General features: G+C 38.0%; 2 protein-coding genes across 7 annotated transcripts; one reads left to right on the top strand and one right to left on the bottom strand.

Annotated features, from left to right (window-relative positions):
• Positions 1-295: 295 nt before the first annotated feature.
• On the bottom strand, positions 296-6,090 carry LOC107272679 (ubiquitin-protein ligase E3A). Its single transcript, XM_025089990.1, has 12 exons — positions 5,692-6,090; positions 5,299-5,474; positions 4,715-4,850; positions 4,452-4,632; positions 3,343-3,708; positions 2,943-3,253; positions 2,660-2,866; positions 2,289-2,588; positions 1,668-2,146; positions 1,384-1,600; positions 1,065-1,300; positions 296-989 (listed from the first exon to the last, which is right to left on the bottom strand). The coding sequence occupies exons 2-12, from the start codon at positions 5,343-5,345 to the stop codon at positions 869-871; spliced, it is 2,601 nt and encodes an 866-aa protein (XP_024945758.1). The 5' UTR covers positions 5,346-5,474; positions 5,692-6,090; the 3' UTR covers positions 296-868.
• A 116-nt stretch (positions 6,091-6,206) lies between these two features.
• LOC107272681 (palmitoyltransferase Hip14) lies at positions 6,207-14,569 on the top strand. 6 transcript variants are annotated; one of them, XM_015750080.2, is made up of 11 exons: positions 6,207-6,349; positions 6,622-7,061; positions 8,261-8,405; positions 8,624-8,823; positions 8,984-9,193; positions 9,309-9,588; positions 9,675-9,875; positions 10,312-10,473; positions 10,553-10,709; positions 10,795-11,039; positions 11,168-14,569. In XM_015750080.2, the coding sequence occupies exons 3-11, from the start codon at positions 8,268-8,270 to the stop codon at positions 11,402-11,404; spliced, it is 1,830 nt and encodes a 609-aa protein (XP_015605566.1). In that variant the 5' UTR covers positions 6,207-6,349; positions 6,622-7,061; positions 8,261-8,267; the 3' UTR covers positions 11,405-14,569. The 6 variants fall into 6 exon arrangements, with proteins under 6 accessions (XP_015605566.1, XP_015605565.1, XP_015605568.1 ...); XM_015750079.2 differs by lacking the exon at positions 6,207-6,349 and having other exon boundaries at positions 6,388-7,061; XM_015750082.2 differs by lacking the exons at positions 6,207-6,349; positions 6,622-7,061 and adding an exon at positions 7,306-7,690.
• The last annotated feature ends 165 nt before the right edge of the window (positions 14,570-14,734 follow it).

Consider the following 14,734-nt stretch of genomic DNA (forward strand, 5'->3'; position numbering starts at 1 on the left):
ATTACTCGGCATTCTTACTCGCATCACAGTTACGCGTCTCACTTGTCCTCTTTGGGGGCTATTTTGCGTTGCGTTTATGACTATTTTGGATACGTGCCAAATTTCGAAATTCTTAAATCGCCATGTCATGCTGGATGGCAGTTTGAAAACGACATCCACCTCAATTTCTCTCTCCTTTTTCTCTCGCCGTTTGGTATTTTATATATATATACTTTTTATTATCTGTCTACTAAACTCAAGAAAGCAAAGTGCTTTTCATTCTGTACGTAGAACAAGATAAAAAAAACAAGTATCGTTATCGTCCGTATTTCATATAAATTCAATGCTCGATATACAACAATACTGTCATATGACAAATTATTAACTTTATCACTTACGTTAATGATTAATGAGAACAAGACGAATTAAAAAAAAATAAAATAAAATAAAATTGAAATGTACGTCGATGTCTCATGTGTTGAAAACATTTTCAAAATTCTTTATTTTTTACACCGCTAATGCTTTCACGTGGAAGTGACGTGCGATTACGTTCATGACATGTATTGGGTCCATGAACGCTTATTCTTTGACTACGAATTCTTTAAGACATTCAAGCTGCATGGAATTGTACCATTTAGTTAAATGAAATTCGATGAATAATATCTCCTCACTGATCGCCGCCGAAACGGCGCAGATCCTTCAAGAGACAAGAGTTTCATTCGCTGCTGCGAGGAATTTTGAAGATTTTTCAATAAATAGGATCAAATTGGACTTACGGATAGTTGGAGAGGACATTAAAGGATAACAGGATACAGGAGGTTCCCACTGTTTTCGTTCTGCTGAGTTTACTCCAACGATTATGATTGGAACTATTGAAGGATTTACACACTCACAGCATCCCAAATCCTTTTGAGTAATTAATTGCTTTCAATAAACGATCTTGGAGCTTCTCTATCGTACTGTAGTCGGGCAAGAGTAAGACGTTGAAGCAAGTGTGTGCAGTAGGTAACCTAAAAGAAAATATAGAAAATAATCATTCAATCAAACCCAAGGCGAGAATTCTTTCCTCGTGGAATTATTCCCACCTATCAGAATCCGGTCCATGTCTCGCTATAACCATTTTCAACCGTGAAAGTCCTCCCACAGGAACTCGATCACTTCCTGTGGTGAACTGAAGCAGCCTCCGTTGACTTTCCGGAGGTAGAGCGTGAGCAACCCGCCAGAAATTGCGAATAGCTTCGCTCTCTACAGTGTAACCACCCTCGTATTCTGTAGCTGCTTCCAATTCAGCAAAGTCAAAGATTTTGCTTCCGCATACAAGCTACAAATACAAGGTAACATTTAGTACGGTACACTGGATGTACAGAAACAATGCTAGAGTAAATAAAAAAGAAATAACTAAACCTGCTCTATCTCTTCTGGTCTGAAGAGTAACGCCAACGGACTTTCGTCTGTCACCATCTGGAATCCACGCCTGAACGCTTTGAACTGTCTCTCGACTGATTTATTTAATAGAAAGTCAGCGTAGAGATCAGCAAATTCACGTTTGGTCTCCTGAGTGACATAAAGCTCATCCCCATTTTCCTTCAACTCATGAAACAGTACAGAGCCAAATACATCTCTGAAATTGAAAACGTCTTTCTCGTGAACTCATCTTTACTTTTTCAATTCTGTAAGAGGTTCCTTACTTGTAGCCAACCCTGAAAGTCTGCATGAATATATCGGGCATGTCATCCCCAGTATACTCCATCAACTCGGTCATTGTCCTGTAAAGCGTTGGACTCCAGTCTTCTAGATCGGCGAAACCACCCTTCCTACCTAGGAGCTTTCGGTAGACCACCATGGGAAAACGCACGTCAAGGATGACGTTGTTGTAGATCGCCAGACCGAGAACTACTCCTATCAGGGTGAACTGAGCATTGCTTTCGAAGGAGGTTGGATTAAACCAGGTGGTTTGTGTATCTTCCTGCATTGTAAACATCCCATAATCTGGGTTGAATATCTCTTCGACCACCAGCTGAAAGAATTCCTTGGAGACGCCACCCTCGTCGACACCCTGTTCACCTTCGAATTCTACGACCAGCTGCTTCTTTAGATCAGTCGGATTCTCCATTGCCACCATTTCCAATTCAACCAAAGCGTCATCTATCAAATGATCTCTTCGTACCTGTTTTGACCATTTACATACATTCCTTTAGAAAAATACTACCAATTTTGATCACTACGTACTCACATATATACACCGATGAAATCTTGACGGTATAATTCATCGAAACAGAAATATTTAAAAAATCATTCAATGATCCTACCTTTAATCTGAGATATGGATTCGTAGGCTGTCCAACGACAGTTTGTAAAAAGCTCATACGTCTTTCGCTGTACATTCGAATTCTATTGTCATAATAGAGGCCAAGTGTCTTTGTAGCTGGTGTTAGTATAAAGGCGTAATTCATGAAACTAAATTTCCTAGGTTGATCGCTTTTATAATACGCAAAATCCTTATCCATTTCGACGGCGTCGCTTAAGGGTTCGTTGTAAAAGTCGTTGAAAGGTATGAAGGGTTTCCTTGCATCCAGAGAAAATATTCCCAATTCCATAGCGAGTTTATCCTTGAAGAAGATATCGAAAAAAATATTTCTCCATTCAGTTTATAGTTATCCGAAAGTCAATGAGGTTCTACCTGTACTGCCTGGGATGATGTGTGTGTCCTGAGTCCAGATTTGTCCAGGTCGGTACTATCGGGGTCCTCGTCTCGACAGGACTCAGGAGCATCCAATTCACCAGCTAACATACTAGCATAATAAAGTATCTTCATAACTTTAGTAGGTGCTGTGATGGTATCCGCATCCTGAACGCAATAGTCGCGCGTAAAGGAACCAGCTATGACCTAGCGTTGCAAAGTACGGAATATGAATAGTGGCATGTCCAGGAGGCACAGAATCGTCATTGATGCTCCATCGTACCTTCACAGTGATCAGCTGCTGCAATGCTTCCAGAAGACTCCGTAGACGAGGTTTGCAGTGTCTTGCCCAGACTCTGGCCAACTTTGCCTGGGCAGAAATCCTCAGGCAGCTCGCCGCTTTACAGAGCATGTGAAGCGCCAACTCCAGATACTCGCTGCTACCCAATACTGGGATTTCGAACACGATGAGGAACACGTTTAGCAGACTGTCAGTACTGTCCGAGGGCATTTTACCAAATACCCTTAGGTCAAGCTCGATATTGTCCGCCAGGGTGACTAGGGCATGAACTAGAGCCGACTCAAACGCTTCTCCTAGAACAGAGTAGTGGTCATCAGCAAGACAAAGATCTTCCTCTATTTCAATTCTTGGAAGATTCCATGCGTCAAGACTTAATGCACACCAGGAAGTGACCAAAGGGCTGCAAATGCCCTCCGAACTGCGGGGAGATCCACGTTTGTGTCATCAGGATAAGGCACCGCTGGTGAAGGGTCACTGCTGTCCTCTTCCTTATCCTCACCCTGGAGTGAACGGACGGCTTCTTTGCTGAGATCACCAGGTGGTCCTAGCAGAGATACTGGCGCTCTGTCCAGTAATGCTGTCAGGGGTGAATCATTCTTCGCTGTCTTTTGAAAACTTCGACTGAGCGCCTCCGCCGAGGAAAAGACTTCTCCCAGGGTTCGTATCAATAACGAATAAGATCCTTCTGATTTACATCTTTCTATTATGTCCAGAAGCTTCGCTTCCGTCAGATATGGCACCGGTTTTCCTGTGTGGTGGAAATTCATTTGTTTACCAGCTTCCCTCCTGCTTTATTTTAAACGCAAACGCAAACCATATACGCTATACAACACATACACTCAGAGGATTATAATTTTATTGAACAACTGTATACAGGAAGAACAATAAAATTTATGACCAATAATACGATTTACTTATTCTTTCATTTTCTCAAGCAACAACTCATTTTGTCTCAAAATGACTAAGTGAAAATTGGCTAGTGAATTGTATCGAGGGATTATCTAGTTTGTACTTTTTTAAAATATCTTTTGATATTTAAGTAGCGAAGGTACAATGCCAGCAACATTAATTTTGTAACATCAGAACGTGACGTATGTCTCGATCGAGATTTTCGAAATTCAATATTCTTTTTAGTGTGATATGTTTTTCTTGAGTTTATACAATTTCGTCTTTTTGATCTTCTCAAATTTTTAGCATTATTATTACGATTTGGAACATAGACACCATAGCGATTTAGTATTTGCATAAAGCAGGAATCATGTTCTGGCAATATAGATTCATTGGAATCAACTTCTGTTGTACTTTGAGTATTATTTAAAAATGTAATTTCATAGATTTTACTAGAGGCTTTGGATTTACATTCATCTATATCATTTGGTTTTGAATCATTATTAATGGATGTGCTGTTGCAAGGTTGGGAAGTTACACATGCTTCATGCGGTTTTACAACACAGGGTTGACTAGTTTCTCCTAAGTCATACTTTGACACACCTTCAACGGAACAGGTAGGATTGACGCTTTTGACTGGTAGGCTCTTAGCTAAGGATGCTGGTCCTGGCTCCAATGTGGTCCTAGCAACTTTGCTGGGCTGTGTACCATCGCAGAGACGTGCTTCCTGAGAGAAGAGCTGAATTGCCTGGGCCGCAGCTTGATTTGGTGTAAGATTCGTCACCTGCCATATGAGATTCCTTGCGTATTGATTGATCTATCATTCCTCTGATTGGAGTGAACGAATGAATCAGAATAACTCATACTTTCCCACTCGATGCACAATTCTGATTATCACATTGAGGATTTCCACAACCATCAGTCAGCTGATAGAAGTAGCGTTCGATCAGTTTTTTAGCAGCTGCACGCTTCATATCGCTGCAAGGGCTTTCTGCTCCTACCCTGTGGAATGACAATGGTGTGTCTAATTGTTCATCGAAGACAAAGAATTTAACTTGAACGACAGAAATAACATCAAAGGGAAGATGAAGTAGCAAAACCGACTCCAATCTAATTATAAACTACGATTCAACATGGAAAATATCATGGCCATGCTTTGCAGCAATTTCAAAACAACAAAGTCACCCTACGATAACCACTTGGAAGAACTGAAGTAGTAATCCGCCAAGATTCATTGAATCAGAAGGACACGACGTGGTTTCCAAAAATAAAATAACCCAGAAAAATTGAAATTTGCTCGTGTACGATGTAAACAACGTATAAGTTCTCAGCAATTTATACAAAACTACTACTATCTATTACAAGTACACAGAAAATTGTCTGTCCTAAATGAAAGAACCAACAAGTACACAAAAAATTCTTTCAAATAATTCACACAATGTAGACTAACCTGGATGCGAGGTCTTCTCCAGGGTCCCCTTGGCCCTTGGCGCTCATAGAACGTGAATCGTGGAAATGTTATTGGCTTCGCCAGGAATGCTAGAATTCTCGCGAAGGCCTCGCGCACGGCGATATCGTCAGGAACCGTCGTCACCACTAGAAGAACAAGCAGCAGCAGCAGCACTACTACGGAGCACCGAGCACAAGCACTATATCAGCAGTAATAAAGAAGATCGACCAAATAACTCACTAACACAGTAACTAAATTTAGCGCAAATGGTTTTCACAATGACGAGGAAGAATTTTTTTCGCGAACGTTCACGCTACTCAGACGTAAAAATATTAAAGACAGATCAAGAGTGAGAATTGTGAGTATTAGCCGTTAAAGGAAAAAAGAAATTACCAGATATCTACACTGTCATGCCCGATTGCAATGAGGCTATGTCAGGTTCGCTACTTCTTTCAGTTAGAACAAGAATTTCATTTACAGCTACGAAGACAAGCAGCTGTAATCACGATGTAAGACGAAACTGGACAAAACGCCAGACTGAAAGTTTCGATTCACGTGGCTCATCGATATTGATCACCACCACAGATCACCACGATGAATCGCCAATTTTTTTTTCTGCTTCTCTTTTTCCAATTCTCTCTGTTTCACGTCTAACCTCCTTGTATCTCTTTTCAATCTTTCTCTCTCTCTCTACGCTAAACAATCGTCTCTCCTCCCTCTTCTTTTTCTTCTCTTCCTATTCCGCCTCTCTCACTTTCTCTATCCTTCCTTCTATCCCACCCACTCTATTCGTATTTCTCAACTGTTATTCGCAACGGTCGTTTTGGCTGCGATTCTCGAATCTCACAAAATCGCCGCGAATGCAAACGTCTTTCATCTCGATTCGCTTCTTCGACCAAAATCGAGAATAATCTACGCCTACGCTGTCTGTTTCCATCGGAGTTGAGCTGAGAGATTTGTTATTACTTATCTACATACATACATATTTATATACCACAAGATTAACTCCGATGGAAACAATGATCCGCACTAGTTTTTTCGGACCAAAAAGGTAAATAGACGAATACCTTATGTAATATGATGTCACACGAGTCTAAATACCGCGGACACCTGCAGATTGACATTACCAATTGAAATTCTATATATAGATATACATTCTACATATCACAATCGCGCGGCACAGAATACACGGGCATTTACAGTCTAGTTATATTCAGTCAATAACAGTCAATAACGTTTAGTCAAACAATGCTGGACTCGAGCGATATCGAACATGTAAGAGTGTTTAATGTATTTATCTTCAGCCAATATTCAATCATTTAGGGTACCGATGGAGCACAGGATGTCTTGTCAATAATTGTCTTGAGAAAACCTTCGAATAAACAAGTCGACAGGATCTCAAGTCTCATAACCACGTACACAGATAATAGTTTGACAGGAAATCAGAGTGCAAGTCGCGTTACTGAAATCATAGGAGTCGGTATCGCAAAAGATGCGCTATGATAGAATGCACCGTGTGCAGGCTGACTTTTAGTGCATCGTTTCATTGGAGTTCATTAATCAGACTTGTTAGAGTGGTTGGTGTTTGGCTAAGAAAAAGGTCAACTCTCTCAAGTCTTTACTCGTACAATAAGCCGGCGCCCCACCCGCAGCAGTGCAGTGCAATTTTTCTCACTACGAACTCGCCTGTTCTCTTGGGAGTCTTGTGAGAAGATTCTTGTTGATAATGGACAAACATTGATGAAACTGTCATAACTTGTAAGGTAAGTATCGCTCAGTATGGAACATATATATTTGATATTGTTGGTCCACAAATTCGGTATGCGATTCTCTGACAAATCAAAAACTATGAAAACCCTAGTCGGTAACACGTGCTTTCGTGAGATTCGTAGCAATCATTTTTTCTGCAAGAATGTCATGGTATAATTTATATTATTGCTCAAGTAGTCTACTTTATGTACGCGCCAAACTACTGCGTAATTGTTTTATATGATTAGGTGTATTGTGTTAATGTTATAAAGTATTTTCTTTCTTTCAGTAATATTGGCAATAGTAGAATTATTGGCTTTAGCCGTGGAATCCATATTACATGTATGTTCTATGGTTGTAAATTGCATCTAGTTTTGTTCACAGCGTAAAGTAGTAGAGTTGTAAAAAATGGTGTTACGTAGAAGTGTCATTGGTATAGCATGAAATTTATACGATAAAGTTGACGGGAAAGAACATTTCTTAGATCCTTAAGTTGTCCTCAACTAATGCGTCAGTGTTCGGAAATGAAGAACCAGAAGTGACGGTGGGCATATAAGTACGTTTATTGATATCCTCAAAAGTTATGTGGACTAACTTTCGCATGCTGCTAATCGTCTAAATTGAATTCGTGGATAGACTATATGTAAATATTTTTATTTTCTGTATACACAAATTATTCCTTGTTTGTCTGCGATCTTCAGCTGAAATTCGTGAATCATGCGTAACCTGAATTCACGAGCTTGATTTGTAAATGAATTTGTTAATTCTGTTGGATAATATGGATCATGCTTTATTGCTGTGCACTGTTATATATTGTTGATTTTGAAGATTGTTCTTGAACTACTGGCTTGCTGCCTTGCTTGTACACTTGTGATTCTCTCGTTACTCGAATATCAATTTGTATAATGTATAATATACATGAAAGAAATGCGTGTGACGTTAGGTTACGCGGTGCTCACATGAATACAAACGGTGAATAGTCTTCATTTACGCACTATTGTTTTTCAATGTATTACTAGTGGTCGTGGTTTGTTTATAGATGGTTTTAACTGTCCTGAGGTATTTGTGCAGTTGGAATGTACTTATTAAAAATAGTGGAGTCAGATCTATTTGAATTTAGAAACTGTTCTCTATGGAATGACGAAAGACTAGATTTTGTCTTAGTACATTGTTTTTGATGAATTTAAATCAACTGTGCATTATATGTTTGCAGAAGCATCATGTATGCACTTCAGATGCAGATCGCCTGCCAAAGCGAAGGCAATGGCGAACCTGATGATTCAAATGGAGTACTTCAGGAACCTACTAGGACTGCAAGTCAGGATTGTAGTTCTTATGACATCATTAAAGCCACCCAGGTAAAGTAAGCAAATATTATTTAAGAATAGTATTAACAAATATTTCTATATTAGCAATGCTCATGGTTTGAACAATGTTGAAACTTTACAGGTTGATTTTTTTATTCTCTTATACATCAATATTTATATTCAAAACACCTACTGTGTGTTAGATATCGCAAAATTGACTATTAGGAAAGCTATAATGTTTTCTCTTAATTTTACAATTATTTCTTCAGTATGGTGCATTGGAGCGTGTATCTGAACTGGTGGAAGGTGGTGTGGATGTCAATCAACCTGATGCAGAAACAGTAACCTTACTCCATTGGGCTGCGATAAATAATCGAAAGGAAGTAGTTAAATATTTGATTGCTAAAGGAGCTGTGGTAGATGCGATAGGTGGCCTACTAGCTTCTACACCGTTGCACTGGGCTACACGGTGAGTGAAATGATCTTCACTATGAAACATCTGTTTCTAACTGACTCTATTAATTGTAATATAAAAATCATGACACTGTACAAAATTATCGTTCCATCAATGCCAGATCTGACAATACTCTGATATCATTCACAAATAAAAATATCTATGGTTATTCCAGACATGGCCATTTATCCACTGTTGTGATATTAATGAGAGCTGGAGCCGATCCAACTCTTAGAGATTCTGAGGGTTTCTCATGTATTCACTTGGCAGCACAATTTGGCCACACGGCTATAGTTGCTTATCTAGTTGCAAAAGGAGTAAATCCTAACATGCCAGATAAAAGTGCTTTAACTCCGCTCATGTGGAGCGCATACAAAGTTAACAGGTATCGAATAAACAAATATGGTGTCTAAAGAAAAGAAATAGCAAACAAAAAATATCGTTGCGTGTCTATCAATACATTATGTGAATCGACATCGTTGGTACTTGTTTTTTTACAGTTTAGACCCAACCCGTCTCTTGTTAACTTTGGGCGCCTCACATTCACTTACGGATAATCTTCATGGCAATACAGCCTTACATTGGGCTATAATAGCTAAAAACAATACAGCAATATCCACACTAGTTCAACATGGAGCATCGTTAGACGTACCAAATTTTAAAAACGAGACTCCACAGACCCTTCTGGGTCCTCACATTGGAGCTGCTTGGCTCGGACACAAAGTTACACAAGCAATCAGAGAGAAACAAGGACGTACCAGAGCATGGTGTAGAGATAAGGTAAGCAATTTACCGTTTGTACAACACAATAATTATTTTTATTATTACAATGACTTCATATCCGTACCATATTTTTGTATTTTCAGAGAGTACGATGGTACTGTATGGTCAGTACTCCATTCATAGTGTTTTACGTTATTGGAATAGTACTGCAAAGTGGGTTGGATTATCTAACTAAACTAGGCGCCTTCCTCACCATCTACATAGCAGTCTATTTAGCAAATCATATTTTCTTTGACGAAAGGCTGTTTCACATTCTACCTATGTCCATTTATTTGGCAACCAAGGTAAGGTTCATGTAATAAACAAACTTGACTGTTGAATCTGACATAAAAATACCAGTAGATTTTCTCAATCGATAACCAGATTAAGTAATCTAGCACTTGAATTGTGGTTATATAAATTTTTCATAAAAAAAATTGAATCCGAGTAATATTATATCAAAATTTTAAATAAATTACAAAATTTATGACATCAACAATGTGATAACAATTCCTTTAGAATATTCTTCATGGAACCTAGAAATAATTTCTATAGCTTTCATCTTTAAATTCACGGTATTATCAGGCAATAAGCACGTATCACTTGTTATCGTGGCAATGTATTATCCATGAGATAAAATTACATACTTTGATTACGAGTCGATATTGTTAAACGATAAAGATCACCTGAGGTCTTTAGCGCAATCTGCTCTGCTCTCATTAGAAGTAATGTCAATTACAGATGTGGATATATGCTACGTGGATATTCTGGCTTGGCGTTCACGCAGCCTGGTATTTATGGCTTTTATTAGTCGGTGGTTCTGTTCCTCTTTGGGTATGTTTCTTGCAATCGTGGAGAGGAGATCCTGGTATTATAACAGCCACGCAAGAAGACAAACTCAATGTGTGTAATGAAAGCCAATGAATTTAATGAAACATGGGCGAGTGAGGGTAGTCAGTAATAATGATCTCATAAATTCCAGACAATAATAGAATTGGCAGAATCCGGTGGTTTCGAACCCCAATGGTTTTGCAGTAGCTGTTTGGTCAGGAAACCAATGCGCTCTAAACATTGTTCCACTTGTGATCGTTGCATCGCACGGTTCGATCATCATTGTCCTTGGGTCAACAATTGTATTGGTTAGTAAACTTGTACTGCTGTTGAAGAAATTGGTTTTAGTCTATTGAATGAACGTCATCTGGATTTCTTTGCATTAACAATCAGGTGCGCATAATCACAAATACTTTCTTGGCTTCCTGGCATCCTTACTTGCGCTCTGTATCGTCGTTCTGTCCGCAAGTGTTCAGTATTGGCAATTCGAATGCTGGACAAATCTTACGAACGGTCATAGCCCTGACAATTACCTAGTTGCCGCAGCAACATGCGACGCCTGGGTCACTTGGGTCGCTGCAAACACGGCTCTGCATTCCTTTTGGGTTGGCACACTCCTGGCATGCCAATGCTATCAGGTTTGTCCCTTGAAATTGAGACACACATTATTTGTTGATAAAAATTGTATTTTTCCATGTGATATAATTCTGTGACACTCCACGGAACCCTTAACCGCATGACTCATATTCTTCTCTCTTTTTATCAGATTATGGTCCTGGGCATGACAACTAATGAACGCATGAATGCTGGCCGCTACAAGCACTTCAAGCAAGGCAATCCATTCCATCGCGGCGCATTGCAAAATGCCGCAGACTTTTGCAATTTCAGTTTTTGTGGCGTCAAAGCGAAACCCAGTTCCGATTGGCTGCACAGTTTCGACCTGAAGCAAAGCATAGAGAAGCTACCACTTCTTGCTGCTAAGGATAACTTTCAATACGTCTAAGATTGATTGGTTGTCACTTATTGAGATTTATTGTCAATGTTATTTCTAGTCACCAGAAGCTGACAGAGACCATATCACTTAAAGCCTGTTGTATAATTCCACGCTACCAAAGAGTTGCAGGTGAAAATATTTAGGTAACATCGCGCAAGGCAGTAGCTATTAAAACGTAATCTAAGACTCCTTGGAAATTGCTGGTTCTAGGTTGGCTAGATTGCTAGACGTGACTCTTTGTTAGGAATGGATGTTGCGGGTAAGACTGCTCATTTACATCATACACTCTGTATCGAGAGCCAGCTGAGTTATATGGAATTCACACAGTCGCTCGTCTGTTGCTTGCCAGAAAATTGTGAAGGTGATGAGCAGTATTTGTTCTGTCTCCTGTTTTTTCTGATATATACAAAAACTTAAGCTTGTTTTTTATTTTCAGTTTTTTATGACTTTCATTGATTTCTGCTACTTGTTGCTATTTATGTCACAGGTTTTCCCAACAGTATCATATATCTTATCCCTGCAGAATCATTTCATTATACGACTACAACTATTCTATTGAGAGGAAGTGTCCTGCGAAGCTTATTACTTTGCTTCGGTCACTCTTTCATTTTCATCCTTTCGATCGAACAATACTTACATTTGTTATAAAGCTTTTTGTACTAGCTCTTAACGTTATGTGACTTTTTAAATATTTTACTATAAGTTTAAGAGTTTACTGTGATATCTGTGCTTGTTACATCCTGGTCGAAGTTCAAACAGTGCTGGTCTGTTAAATATAAAGAATTTACAGTAGAAATACAATTATTGGCAAGCGATAGATCCAGATTTTTGGTACAGGCAGAAGTTGTTATTTATTTTTATTTTTATTCTTTTTAACTCCATCACCTTTATCAGATGCAGCTTAAATATCTAAGTATCAGTACGTCTCTGGTACTATTTTCCCTCTTATCACGATGGCATTTAAAGATTAAAATTCTTATAAGATATCCAATTCGAAGTCGAATACCAAAAAACCATACGAGACTTTAGAACAAATTAATTTAATTATCATTGATATTGCGATTATTTGTAAATATTATTTAGCTCCATTTCGTATAACTTTACACGACTCATTGGTCATCCGGTAAAATGATCAAGGAACATTAGTGGCAGCTCTGCTGTGACCTTTCCATACGATTTAGACAATCTGTCTCTTCTTTAAATAAATTCCATTTCATTTGCATCATTTGATTGGAAGTTATATCTAATAATTCTGATATTAAATTCCATTTGGATGCTAAGTGGTCTTTTTATTGCGATGCGCAGATACCCGAAATACAGTAAAGAAATACAGAAATCAAAAAGCAACTCGTGATAATAACGATTTTATTGTGGATATCGCTCTTCTAAGAAAATTATGAAATCAATTGATCTACATTCCAATCCTTATCAGAAGAATATTAGTGCTGTACGATTATATTACTATATATCGATTTCGTAATCCGTAAACAACGTCTGCACGCCTTGTGACGACACCATTAATACTTTACGTGAGAAAAGAGTATCGGTGAACTATTAATTAACGAATAATGATCGCTTTAAGATTGTAATTTATATATTTTTAGCTAATAAGTATATTTCCTACTTCTCAGCTTACTTTACGATACGTTATAAGTTTCGTTGTCTGTGCGTATTTTATATATACATATATGTGTGTAATAATTAAAGCGGTCAACGGGCCGTAATTGTATTACACAAGTTTTCTGCTTTTGTGAAAAAAAAATGTAAAAGAGGTAAGACAGTCACTACTCTCTAAGTAGCGCGCTTACTACTGACACGTCATAGTAACGCCAAGCAAACACGACACTACTCTAGTATAAATAATATGCATTGACTGTCAGAGCGATCAGTACTTTGATTTCAGAATTATTATTTTTTAATTAATATCAATTAATTGACGCCTCTCTGCTATTTGGATTAATGCCTGGCGACGTACGATATTGTAGCTTTTGTTTTCTTCGATTTTGGAAAACTAGTCACCGATCGCTTTGAGGCGACAATGTCAATTCACTCGCTGTATATTAAAACTATTAAGAATATATGTTATACTCAATGTCAATACCCTCTTTTGGTAATGATTACGTAAGTACAGTATATACGCGGTCTTTGTACGATCCTCATACAGACGATGGATTTATCAGAGGATGGTAAAATTATGTCATGTAGAATTTTTGTCACGTCGATATAACTCGTGTCTAATTTACAAACAAAGTCCTTTTTTATTTAATTTCTAGTCCAGCTAACATTGCCAAATGCTTTTGAGGCGTCTTGGTTGTTTCTGAGTTCTCTTGTAGCTTTTTATTTTTTGTATCGGTGAAATTGTGAATGTTTAGCTATTGTAAAAAAATTATTAGTAACAATAAGTATTAGAGAACGGAATGTCCTACTAACAGCATAGTGAAATAATTGTTAACGATATCCAAGGTGGAAGAAGTGGATGAAACGAGAGAGAGAGCAAAGCAAGCAAGACACAGTACAGTGTATGATTCTGTTATATCGAATTTTGAGAATTCGTTAAAATACCTTTGCTATGCCCTTGCTAAAAGACATTTCAGATTAGAGAAAGACGCAGAGAAAATAATATTTTCGTATAGCTAATATAGTCACGATTAGACGATACGAATGCATTGTTAGTGTATTTTGCATGATGTTAATGTTAACGCCCGTAAGTTGTATTGCCAGATTGCAGATTTCCATTTCGTTAATCAGATTAAATATGAAAACTGATTGGACTACGAGAGAAAATAATTGTAGAGCCTTTAGGAGGCTCTTGAGGAGCACTTGATTTTAATAACTGCAATACGCGGATAAATGTTTGAAAAATTACGAGATTTCGGCACTCCAATTCTTGGAGATGTCTTTCCTTGTAAATCGACGGCCTGTAAACGTAAATCGAAATTGTATTATCTTAATGTTTGTTGAAATTCTAAAAGAAATTGTTGTAATGATATAATTAAGACTATAATAAGGCGACGTTATGGTTAGTAGTGACTATCAGCATAATTTGAAAATTTCGAAATGGTCTCCTTTACGTTTCAACTCGAACTGATCTCATTGATAAGATTATTCAAATACTTAATCGTAATGTAAGCCTTCCTAGATATCACGAATAAACGATTAATCCGTGATACTTAATTGGCACGATTATTTTCTGATTCAAAGATTAATCCAGAGGAACTGTAGCGCGACAGCCATTATTACATGCACAACATTTAACAGTCATTCGAAGCGATAATGATTCCGAGCAATTCCTGTTTGAATCTTCACGATGGAAAAATAGCAAGAATCAGGTTTGAAATA

The sequence above is a fragment of the Cephus cinctus genome, unplaced genomic scaffold (genome assembly GCF_000341935.2).
Source record: "Cephus cinctus unplaced genomic scaffold, Ccin1 Ccin1_scaffold1231, whole genome shotgun sequence".
Taxonomy (NCBI): Eukaryota; Metazoa; Arthropoda; class Insecta; order Hymenoptera; family Cephidae; genus Cephus; species Cephus cinctus.